The sequence below is a fragment of the Natator depressus genome, chromosome 12, assembly GCF_965152275.1.
Source record: "Natator depressus isolate rNatDep1 chromosome 12, rNatDep2.hap1, whole genome shotgun sequence".
In the NCBI taxonomy this organism is placed as follows: domain Eukaryota; kingdom Metazoa; phylum Chordata; order Testudines; family Cheloniidae; genus Natator; species Natator depressus.
In genome coordinates this window covers 2,897,696-2,909,414 of record NC_134245.1, presented here as the reverse complement: position 1 = coordinate 2,909,414, position 11,719 = coordinate 2,897,696, and the positions used below count along the sequence as shown (strand labels likewise).

The 11,719-nt window shown below is 45.1% G+C and overlaps 1 protein-coding gene across 2 annotated transcripts; it reads right to left on the bottom strand.

Moving 5' to 3' along the window:
* Positions 1-2,851: 2,851 nt before the first annotated feature.
* Positions 2,852-10,758, bottom strand: CMTR2 (cap methyltransferase 2). Of its 2 annotated transcripts, none has more exons than XM_074968340.1 (2): positions 10,707-10,758; positions 2,852-7,404 (listed from the first exon to the last, which is right to left on the bottom strand). In XM_074968340.1, the coding sequence occupies exons 1-2, from the start codon at positions 10,721-10,723 to the stop codon at positions 5,085-5,087; spliced, it is 2,337 nt and encodes a 778-aa protein (XP_074824441.1). In that variant the 5' UTR covers positions 10,724-10,758; the 3' UTR covers positions 2,852-5,084. The 2 variants fall into 2 exon arrangements, with proteins under 2 accessions (XP_074824441.1, XP_074824442.1); XM_074968341.1 differs by lacking the exon at positions 10,707-10,758 and adding an exon at positions 9,986-10,036.
* Positions 10,759-11,719: the final 961 nt, after the last annotated feature.

Sequence of the window (11,719 nt, the reverse complement as noted above, 5' to 3'; positions counted from 1 at the left end):
GAAAAACAAAAACTAATGATATTTCATATGCCCATTGTAAAAAAACAAAACACATTACTTTCCATGCACAAGCATAAAATTTGGGAAGCTGTCGTGTCCAGAAAACAAGTGCTCCCCACAATTTGTCAGCCTACACGAATAGCCACGCTGACATATTTTAGTGGCATCCAGATACAAATAGCAAGAGAAAAACATTATGCTAAGTTTATTTTTCCAAAATAATGTGCTGAAAATTATTCCCAAGTTCAAGGACTAAAATCTCAAAAGAAATGTTACAGAATAAGATAAAGAAAGACTTTCTGCCCCATAGGCTAGAGTGTTATGGTCACACTGTGCATCCCAATGAATCAATATTTAAGAATATTCCACACCCTAGCTCAAGATCTCATCTTAACAACCAGAACATAAGACTTTTCTGTTCCTACTGCATAAGCTATTCAGATAGCTTATACCAAAGTCCCAAATTGCTTTTCTAATATCCAGTAATTCTACCACAGTCTACTTATTCTACTAGTAATTTGACTGATCTAACTTAATTTAAGTTGAATAGACAGCAATTAGTATAATTTTAGCAGAGGACAAGATTTCATACAGTAAATCTCATTATGCCTTATAGAAATCAAATTAGAAAACCAGCAGGCTTTTTATATACCTCATTTGAATATGCATGCGTGTGTACACACACACACACACACACACACAAATATACAATAATTTACAATATAAATAAAAAATGGCAAGTCTCCAAACCTTAATGCACTCAACTAAAGAGTCCTTTCATTGGGTAGATATTTGATTCAAATTTCACTTATTCTAAATCAGTGTAACTTTTTGAAATCAATAGTCAAATGGCTCTTAGGCAGGAGCCAAATCAAGTACAAAATCTTTACAAATTAAACCAGAGACAGTCCTTTCATCTAACAATCATTAGGGCCTAGATATGAACTCATAATTGAAAATCTGAAACAGTAAGCCTGCCAAATAAACCAAATCCATCTCACATTCTCATAACTCATCTGTATTTATCATCTCTGTACATTATATAGCTTGATCAATGACTTGCTCCCTCCCCTCCCTTTCACTGCATGTAACTTGTAGCTTCTAAAACACTAAGACCAACATCCAGTTCCTCTTCAAATGGTAGGAGGCAGAAAAAATAAACTTGCCAGTTGTTTTAAAAAAAAAAAAGAAAGCTAAGACAGATATTTAATCAGGCCTCATTCTATGTCAAACATAAGACTTGGCAAATGAATTTAACTGCATCAGAGACTCTTCAATTCATCTCTCTCCAAAAAGGTTAATACATTCTTCCCTCTCTTTCTTATGACTCCCACAAAAGGCACAATGGAAACACGTAAACGTTACTGGTTTTTTGAGGAGTCTTTGGTCTTTAAGACACAATCAACCCACAACATTCACAATAAAAGGACAAAGCAACAGTCCTAACTAACTTTGATTAGACTTCAGTGATTTTATTTTAAAAACAAACCGCAGACTGGGACTCTCACAGAGACCCCTCCACCATGGAGAATCCCCCATTAAGGAAGGATCCAAGGGGGCACCTGTGACCACAGGATTTCTGTGCCAGGGAGAGGGTGGAGAACACACAGGCTCCATGAATAGGGTGGAGTCACAAAGCCCTTGTGCCAACATCCTTGGAATCCTCCATATTTGAAAGTGAGCCTTATGGATCACTCTGCCAGGAGAATGTGGACCAAAACCCAGCACCCTGAGACTCCAGGGGTGAAATCCTGGCCCCACTGAAGTCAATGAAAAATTCCCACTGACTTCAATGGGGCCAGGATTTCACCCCATAAAACGATCTCTAAGACATCCTCCCCCTATGTCTCTCCTCTGGGAGGTGGCAATCAGATTTTCATGAGAAGCACTTTGGAAGTACATTGGCTGCTAAACTCTCCTGAAAATCAGGCCCCAAGTCATGTCACGCCTCCTGTTTTTAATTTCTGGATACTGGAAAGATGGCTTTCAGAAAGTACGGAAGAAGTGAGGCACCTCAAGGGACCTTGTCAATGTGAAGTCTAGTCAATTCCAGAGAGTTAAAGGTACTTTCATGAAGTACATCTGCCTCAGAGTCTTCCTGTCAATTTTTGTGGCTTTACAACCACATTTCATTAAAGAAAAAAAAAGCCCATCTTCCACCATTGCTATGTGAAAGGCCCATACAAATGGGGAATACTGACCGATGGCAGAGGGAAAACAGTGAAACTGACAGAGTGCTGGCAAAGATACACAGCAGACAACTGGAAAAAAAAAATAGAGAAAAAAGTTTTTGTATTTGTCCTACAGGTATAGTCATCTCTGGGATTTGTAGCAACTGTAGGTTTAAAAAAAAAAATCAGACAGAAGTCAGATTTCTAAAGTTACAGATGTCCCGTTAAGCCCAGAAAGAACTGATGTCTAGATTTCAGTTGACCAACTATATGGGGGACCTTTTGACTTTTTAGTACTCCAAAATATAGATTGTGACAATGTAAACATACATCTACAATACTTCCAGATACATAGGTATGTGCTCCTGCTTCAGAAGAGGTGATTTCCCATATCGGTTGGCTAGAGCAGGATACAAACAGGTTAAGGTAACCTTCTGTAAACCCACAATTACAAAGGGGAGAGGGAGAGGGAACACTGCTTTTTGATGGATGGCGATACTTCTAATTTTGCTCATTCTCCCAAATACAGGGAAACAGAAGGATCATTTGTGAATACTGAATTTATGGTACTGTACCTGAGGTTTTTAATCACGCTGTCCTCTCAGATCCATTATCCCCCTCATATATCCTTCCCCCCCCCCTTTTCTTTCTCACATTATAGGTCTTCTGTTCCTTCCATTCCCCTTCATTTTCCCTTGTTCCTCAATGTTGCCTCCTTTTTGGCCCCTCGGGTCCTCTTAAAAAGTTTCCTAAGCTTTCAGAATCACTTACTGGAGAAGCTTTTGCTGCCTTAGTCTCTTGATCCCCCCAGCATCTGCTGAACTGTTTTGCTTGCCTGTGATTGACAGGAGGCAAGGCTCTCTTCATCTCCACAGAGCAACTACAGGAAGTTAATTTAAAGTAAGTTAAAATGAACAGTGACCAATCTGAGAAGTTTGGGGGAAGCAGGAGCCAAACAGATCCACTTCTGCGCAGTTTCAGAAAGCAAAGTCTGTATAGAATGTTATAAAAGTAGTTAGACTTAAGCTACCAACTCAAACCCAGTAAACAAAAAGCAAAACAAAATGTTAGATTACACTCCACCCCTACCAAAGTGACAAGAAAGGCTTCTAGGTGTGCAGCACCACCAGACAAGAGAGTTTTTCAACAGTGCTTTTAATCCCCACTGATAATCAAATATCCTTCAAGCTCCTTCCTCATGTAATTAAAAGTATTTCCACAGGTGACTGGTAATTAATCAGGAGGCTGTCTTTTCTTTTACTAACCCCTTTCTCTCACATGCACTCATTTACGTAATTTTTATACCAACATTAAATCCATAAGTTTCCCCTTTAAACACCATTTCTCTCTCTGAGTAGGTCTTCTATGTAAATTAGAATCTTGGAAACGAAGTTTTAAAGAAAATGAATTAGATATCAAAATGAGATCTTAAAGGAGCAATATGAAAAAGTAAAATCTGATTTTCCTTAAGGGACAGTAGTGTCAATTACTCATTTTCTCTTTCATTTTACTCCTAAAAGGATCAAATCAAGTAACATACTTTTTTTTCCCCTCCAACGAGTTTCATTCACTTTTCTCAGTTCCATGCTTCCAGCTGTCACACAGTGAGATATACTATTTGCTGCTTCTAAACTGCACTTGATAACATTTCTAATTAAAATCAGTAGTTGTGGGTCACCTGCTGACAGCTACCATAGTAGACAACAATAGGCAGTTCTCTCTTTCACCCAAGGTTCTCAAAATCTTTATGAATGAATCCTCAGCACTTTGGAGACTCAAACAGTATTATGCTGATGGGAAAATGGAGGCATAGGGAGGTGACGTGACTTGTTGAAGGCCACACAGCAAGTCTATTTCATAGATGGGAATAGAACCCAGAAGTCTTGATTCCCTCCTATACACTGCTGAAAAAGCAAGGATTTGTAACTTGGGATTCTGCGATCACAAAATTCCTGATAAGAAAACCAGTCTCCCTTGTGCTTTACATCTGACCTTGGCTCTACATGGTGGTATGTTATAAATGGCATCACTTAGCATTCTAGCGGCTGCCAGCATGTGCCCAACTTGAAATACCTTTTTAAGGGGGGCTAAATTTTCAGAAAATGGTGAAGACCTGAACTATGAAAAGTCAACCTTCTTTAATGCCTAAAGTTGGGCAACAAAAATTGAGACATCCAAATCACAAGTCAGTAACTTGAAAAACTGAGGCCTTTGCCAGCATGGCTTCAGATCTGCTAAGGCAACAGCTTATAAAATTAAATTTGAGATAAATATAATATTTGCTTCAGAAAACAGTGGTGTATTCAGCAACTCGAGATATTTTTAAAGGATTTCAATTCTTTCTGCAGGCAACAGCATAGCCAGCCTCTTTTTAATCAAAAGGGAAGATTAGCTAGCATGGAAATGCTATCAGCTACCAAGTTTGAATACCACATTTGGGTCCCCAGAGCTCTCAAATTAACAGTGTGAGACAGTATGAAAGGGATACAACTAGCAGCCTCTACTGGCTGATCAGCAGTGGCATCAATTAAGCTCCAGTCAGATCTCATCACAGAAATATAGTCATTGTGAGGTTATGCCTACGTGGAGGGAAGACAAGATTGTACAAAGGCATTACCTAGAACAACTCCCCTTTCTCCAGAATTTCAGTCCTTCATTTTGCCTTAATTTCCCCACCATGTAGAATAACCCCCATGCTTACAGGATTGTATGGCAACACCTAATGCCATAAGGCAGTACTGTAGAACTGGCGGTCCAAAATTGGATACCAACATTAAAATAATCCCCTCTGTTTTAAAATGAAGTGATATTCACACTAGCAAAAGAAAAATAAAAAAAACTTTAAGAACTTTAAACAGCCAGTGAAGTGAATCTTTTGAAATATCTACCAATTCGATTCTAGAATCACTAAAATTAAAGATTACATGACATTTGCTGCTGCTCAACTTGTACAATCAAATGGAGCTGCCTCTTTGCAATGGCAGTATTCAAATCCCATAAAAACTCAAGCAGCATGCCTTTCAAAAGCATCTCCATAGGGACAAACTGCAAAACCTGCTGGGGAGAGTCTGAGTTGAGCAAAGAGCTCATTAGTTTATTCAGATCCTGCAAGTACTCAACAACTGGATTTGGAAGACCCTGATAGCCAATACACAACAGAACAGCAGTGGTCCCTAAAGGTTCAGAGGCTATGGGGCAAGCAAACGTGATGTAGCTGAAACAGCCACGCAGCACAAAAATCAGGCCAGCTGTGAAGCGTGTAAAACAAGAAAGAACAGGCAGAATCAAAGCATCTCCCAGTTGAAGTTGACTAACCGCACGCAGAATGCAGTCCAAAAGATGCTGCTGATATTTTGGCTCTCCATCATGAAGCAAAGAACAGCTGAAAGTCAAGAGTGCGGCTGACTCCAGGAGCCTAACTTCCACATTGGACTGAGTTTTGATGTCACAAAGAGACGGAAAGCCCACAACGAGACACTTGATTTGGTCACTGTGTCCTTCATTTGGTACTTTCTGATGGTACTTGGTAAGGCTAGACAACTCAGATAGTATCAGTGCCTCAGTAAGAACACTGCAAGAATGACATGGGTGCTGTGTTTGTCTGGAAAAGGAAATAGTTTTTAGTCTGCCTACTAATGATTCTTTGATGGCTTCATTGAGATCCTTCAAGACATCACCATCACAGAATGGAGAGCATTTTACTCTTGGCAGCCTCCTTCCCTCCAGGATGTACCATAAATTACATTCAAGGTTATGGGATGACCCTTCCAAAATGCAGCTTTTCCCAGCATTACTTAAAGTGTGCTCTTCAGCCCAATGATTAAGATAGCCTTTGGCCACCTTATCTTCCCACGTCAGGGATTCCAGCATCTTTCTTTCATTGTATGTACTAAAATATCTGTTCCTCTGTCCAAACCATTTTGCGTTCATGCTGCAGCCTACATGAGATTTCTTCACTAGCCAGTTATTTCTTGTAATGTGTTTCAGGTGGAATCTTTGCATGAAAAATTCCACTGCACAGTCCCTTAAGTTGTTCAGCTTTTCTTGTTCTGTTTCCCCAATGCACTCAAAGAGTCGGATGTTCTCAGATATAGTCTCTATTTGGTACTTGTGAAAGAATGCACAGCACTCTTCATGTATTTTAAGAAAAGATTCTGGAATCACATGTTGTGGAAAGAGGGCCTTGTTAACAATTTCTGTTCCAAAGTTCTGCATCATCTTGGACAGCACAGGATGGATGGCCTCTCTGCCCATGTAATGAAGACAAACTACATAGACTTCAGAGTTCCCGGCTTTGCTAGTGGCAGGTTTAAAGACATGGACCTCCTCGAAAGAACAATTTAGCAGAAAAAGCAGATTGGCCGAACAATGTTCAAACAAAGTGAACATCTTCAAAACAAAGGAGCCACCATTGCCAAGGGTCATTAAAGCAGTGACTGCTTCACAGTAATGTAGCGGTGAGACAAGCGCTTCTTGTTCACCTGGGTTTCCTTGGCAATCAAAACTCCCATCAGCAGTTACCAAGTGAACAGTGGTCATATTACTAATGAAGTGCTGAAGTCCAGTCAGATGTTTCAAGGTCATCACATCCCCAGTATTATCTGGGCCAAAATACCACCATGGCAAGGTATTTGCAATAAGTCGGTCATCCATAATCATCACAAGGGTGTCATTTGCTTCATGATATGGGTTTAGGGTATTGGCTACCCAGTTCCAATCGCAGGGAATGTGATGGGATTTTAAGTAATGATTGAGACTGGCTATAAAAGCACCAGGTGCTTCACAGAGATGGACAGAATAGAGTTCTCCATTCTGAACAGCTTCTTTCGGGAGAAGGGGAAAACTGCACAAAATCTCATGGAATTTGCACCAAGCCTGGGTACACAGCTCAGCATTCACAGATTTCTTCACATGAGGAATGATTATCCCTGCTTTGTTGGTGAAGGAAGTGTGCTGATGCCATGCATCCAATTTCTTATCACTTAGTTGGTTTTTTACTTCATTCATGGAGTCCTTCAGAGCAAGGAGTGTATTGAATTCTTTGTGATTGCAGGTAAACACATCACTGGAATCTGGCAGCTGCCATTCACTATTCGATGGTTTTGTATATGAGAACTTCTTCTCAAAGAGCTCCTCAATTTCAGCAAGAATCACAGGGCTGAATTTTTCAAGATTTGTGGTCTGCTCACCATAAGGCTTCATATATTTGTTCATTCTTGGACTAACCCACAATCTGGAGAGGGGAAACAAAGAAAAGATAAGGGGGTTACATGAACCGAACCAATGACACCTTCCCAACCATAAGAAAACACTGAATAAGTTAAAAAAAAACTAAGCAGATAATACATTTGTAAAGTTTAAGAAAAAGTTAGCTATTTCAACTTGTTTGGTTTTAGAGTGTGTGTTCCAGAATGAGAAGGGAAAAATACTTTACTGAGATATTTTAAGAGTGAAATAAAGAATTACTCAAGTAGTAATGGGATGATTTAGTTGGGGATTGGTCCTGCTTTGAGCAGGGGGTTGGACTAGATGACCTCCTGAGGTCCCTTCCAACCCTGATATTCTATGATTCTAGTGCTGCTTTGGAGTAAGACCTCCATTTTGACCCAATACATTTAGACAGAAAATAGATATGCCTTAAATTCCCCAAGTGCTAATTAACTAGTAAAAGTTATCCAACTAATATAGAAAGGTAACATTTTGGAGAGATATGGCAGAATTGGTGTGGGGAATGGGGGGGAAAAAGAGCAGAGGCAAGGCTGGAACAATAGCGGGAAGGAACCAAGCTGCTACTGCATGCACCACAGAACTTTAAGAGACAGTTCTGACTCTGCAGGGCAACAGCTGGGTTCTCAGTTCAGAGCCAACATTTTAACTCAAGAAGCATTATTTAAGCAAAATGACCAGCAGTTTGGGAGCCAAGAGATCCGCTCTAGTTCTGCATATCATTTCACCCACCACAAAAAAATGCAGCAGTTTAACTCCACAGAACAGGTTTAGGAAAAGCAGTGAAAAATACGATATTGCAATTGAAAGGAATACAGAGAGGCAAATTGTAACTATCCAAAACAAGAATTTTGGTCAACACATCTGGCTAACACAAAAGATGGAAGCTAGAGACTTCACCCTCATGACATAAAAGCAAGCTTGTTGTTTAATTTCTTAAACTCACTTGTTATCCAGACTTCAGACTTTGATTTCACAAATTGAGAGAGAGTGTCCTCTTTTACCACCACCCACACTCATACCAATCCCACACTTTAAAAGTGGTAGTCAGTTCTGGTGGCCCCCATCGCAAAAAAGATGTATTTTGAATTGGAAGTAGTACAGAGAAGAGCAACAAAAATTATAAAGGGGTACGGAACAGCTTCCATATGAGAAGAGATTAAAAAGACAGGTACTGTTCATCTTATAAAAGAGACAACTAAGAGGGGATAAGATAGAGGTCTACAAAATCAAGAACGGTGTGGAGAAAGTGAATAGGGAAGTGTTATCTACCCCTTCACACAACACAAGAATTAGGGGTCACCCAATGAAATGAATAGGGAGCTGCTTTAAAACAAAAACAGAAATACTTCTGCCTGGGAAAGATGTAGCATGATTTTGCAGTTAAGGCACTGGGTTTACTGGAAATCAAGCAAAACAGGTTTAGTGTGGACTTGTTTTACAGCCCACCACAGACCTCCTGTGAGGGTAGCAGGAGGAGTAATTTCCAGCTCAGGAAGACATATTGGCATTAGCTTTGATCAAGTTAGCACACTAAAAGTCACAGCACAGCCACAGCTGCACAGGCACCAGGACAGGCTAGTCACTCCCCTACAATCCTGTCTGAAACCCTAGGGACGTACTCCAGCTCCAGTGCAGACATAGCCAAAGAGGGGATGTCTACACTAGAGCTGAGAGAGAGCCTCACAGTCCAGGTAGAAAGACTGGGGCTAGCAAGTATGCTAAAAATAGCAATGTGGACATGGATAGGCTTGAAAGCAGCTGACGCCCTGGGTCCACCCTTGGGTTGCTTCTGAAGCCACGACATCCACACTGCTATTTTTCCTGTGCTAGCTCAAGCCCCACTAGCACAAGTGTGTCTAACCAGGCTGGGGGTTTTGCTCCCAGGTGCAGCGTAGAGATATCCTCTGTGCCTTGGTTTCACCATCTGTAAAGTGGGGATAACACCTGCCTACCTCATGGGAGCGCTCAGAGACCTGGCTACCCCAGCGACAGGGGCCAAACAGATCAGGGCAGCATGAAAGACAACACGGCTAGCCTCTCCCCGTGACCCCCTGATCAAACAAACCGCTCCTGGCGGGGCAGCGATGGGTCAGGCTGGTAGGGACAATATCTAAGCACATGAATCACCCCAACATTAGTTTTAAAACCCCGAACAAACAGGGTCGCTGCGGACGCGGAAGCAGCCAGCCGGGACGGCAGGCACAGCGCAGAAAGGAAGGCGGGAGGGGCGGACAGCGGCTCCTCAGCACCCGCGTCTGTCGCGGCAGGTGAGCGGCTGGGGGGCGGGGGGGGCGCAGACGGTTTCCGGAAACGACCCGTAAGAGTCTCAAATCTCTGAGCGGCGGCAGCTGAGCGGGCCCCGGCACGTGTCGGCAGAGCCGGGCTCAGGGCTGCCCACGGGCGCTACTTCGCGGCCCACGCCGAGGCGCCCGAGTCCCGCCCGGGGGCAGCCCAAAGGGGCGACCGCGGCCCGCGCCGCCGGGGGCTCCGCTCGCTCGGCGCGGGGTGGAGGCCCGAGGAGCCGCGCTGGGCCCGGTGGGGCCCGCCCGAGCCCGGCGAGGCCCCGCTCCGCCCGCCCTCCTTACCCGGGCCGGCGGCCGCGGCCTTCGGAGAGACGAGAGCCCCGCGCCAGGCCGCGAGGCGGGGCCGCCGGGAAGGGGGGGCTGGGCTGTCCCGCAGGGGCGGGGCCTGGAGACTCCGGGGCGTTCGCCTCGGCCGCAGCGTGACTCGGCCCCGCCCCCGCCGCCCCCCCGTCCCGAGGCGCGGCCCCGCCCCCCCCGGCCACTCCCGGCTTCCCGCACCGGCCCCACAGCCCAGGGCTCCCCCCCGCCGCCCGCTCCCCTCCCAGGCCACAGACCCCGGCCCTGTACTCCAAGGGCACCCCTGCCCCCTCACCGCCGCCCGCTCCCCTCCCAGGCCACAGCCCCCTGCCCCCTCACCGCAGCCCGGGGCCCTCCCGCCTCAGCCCCGCGCTCCAGAGCCCCCTGCCTCGGACCCACGCGCCTGAGCCCCCTGCCTGGCCCGCGGCTCGGCGGCGTGCCGTCCCACAGCCCCTCTCCTCCCACGCCAGTGCTGTCTGCCTGCCCAGCCAGGCCTTTGAGCCTCTCCCCCCACACGCCCCACGCCTCTGAGCAAGCCACCAAGGCGGCATCCCTTTACCACTCACCCCCCCGTGCCTCGCACCCTGCTCTTCCCGGCGTGTCGCATCCCCTCGCTACCCCCGTTGCAGTGCGGTGCCAGGGCCGCACAGGTTGTGTGCTCTGCCCTGCCCCGGCAAAAAGACACCTGCTACGGCCGCCCACTCACCCCCCACCAGCGTACATCTGTGGGGCTGAATGCGTTGGAGGCCAGACCCCCCCGCTGCTCCATCTCTCCCCATGTGGGTGGAACTCTCCCTGATCTTTCAGCAGAACTTTCATTATTTGTCTGCTCAGAAAGCTCTCCTAGTCCAGTGCATTTCCTTGGCGTTACATAGCATGGTCCTAGTTCCTCCCCCAATGCCCCACTGGAAGTTAGGTGGCAGCAGGTCTGTCACACACGCGTGTGGTAAACACATACTTGCTGTTTATGCAATTAGCTTTGGTGCCAATAGCACCTCTCACCTTTACACTAATTATTCAGATCAAGTCCGAAGTGGTAAAAACAGGCAAATTTTTCATTAATTACTCAGGGGGAGATGAATTTGGTCAACTCAATCCAGTTCCCACTGGAAAGGAAAGCATATCAGAAAATCCCCCACAACAGTTGGCACCGTTAAAGTAACGGGGGCCATAGAATGAGCAGGCCACAAAGCAGAAGCGATTCCTCCAGATGAGGGCCTAGGCACATTGGTGGAGTGCTAAAGGGAAAGTTTGCACTGATTGCTCGGAGTTTGGCACCTAATCCTAGGCTGCAAGGAAGTGCCTATCTCTGCTAGCAGTTCATGAACTGGGGGAAGATAGAAGAGGAGGACTTGTGGCACCTTAGAGACTAACAAATTTATTTGAGCATAAGCTTTCATGGGCTAAAGCCCACTTCATCAGATAGGCACTCCTCTGCCTAAATCACAGACAGAATCATAGAAGATTAGGGTTGTAAGAGATCTCAGGAGGCCATCTAATCCAACCCCCTGTTCAGAGCAGGAGCAACCCCAACTAAATCATCCCAGCCAGGGCCTGATCCAGTAGGTGAGCTTAGAGGATGCCTAACTCCATACAAAAGAACTGGGGGGGAGATGGGGGAGAAGAAAGCAGAACAGGAGGAGGTGGTGACTTAGGGCTTGTCTACACTGCCAAGTTGTTGACAAAACTTGTCTTTCACAGGTGCTTAAAAAAGCCTGC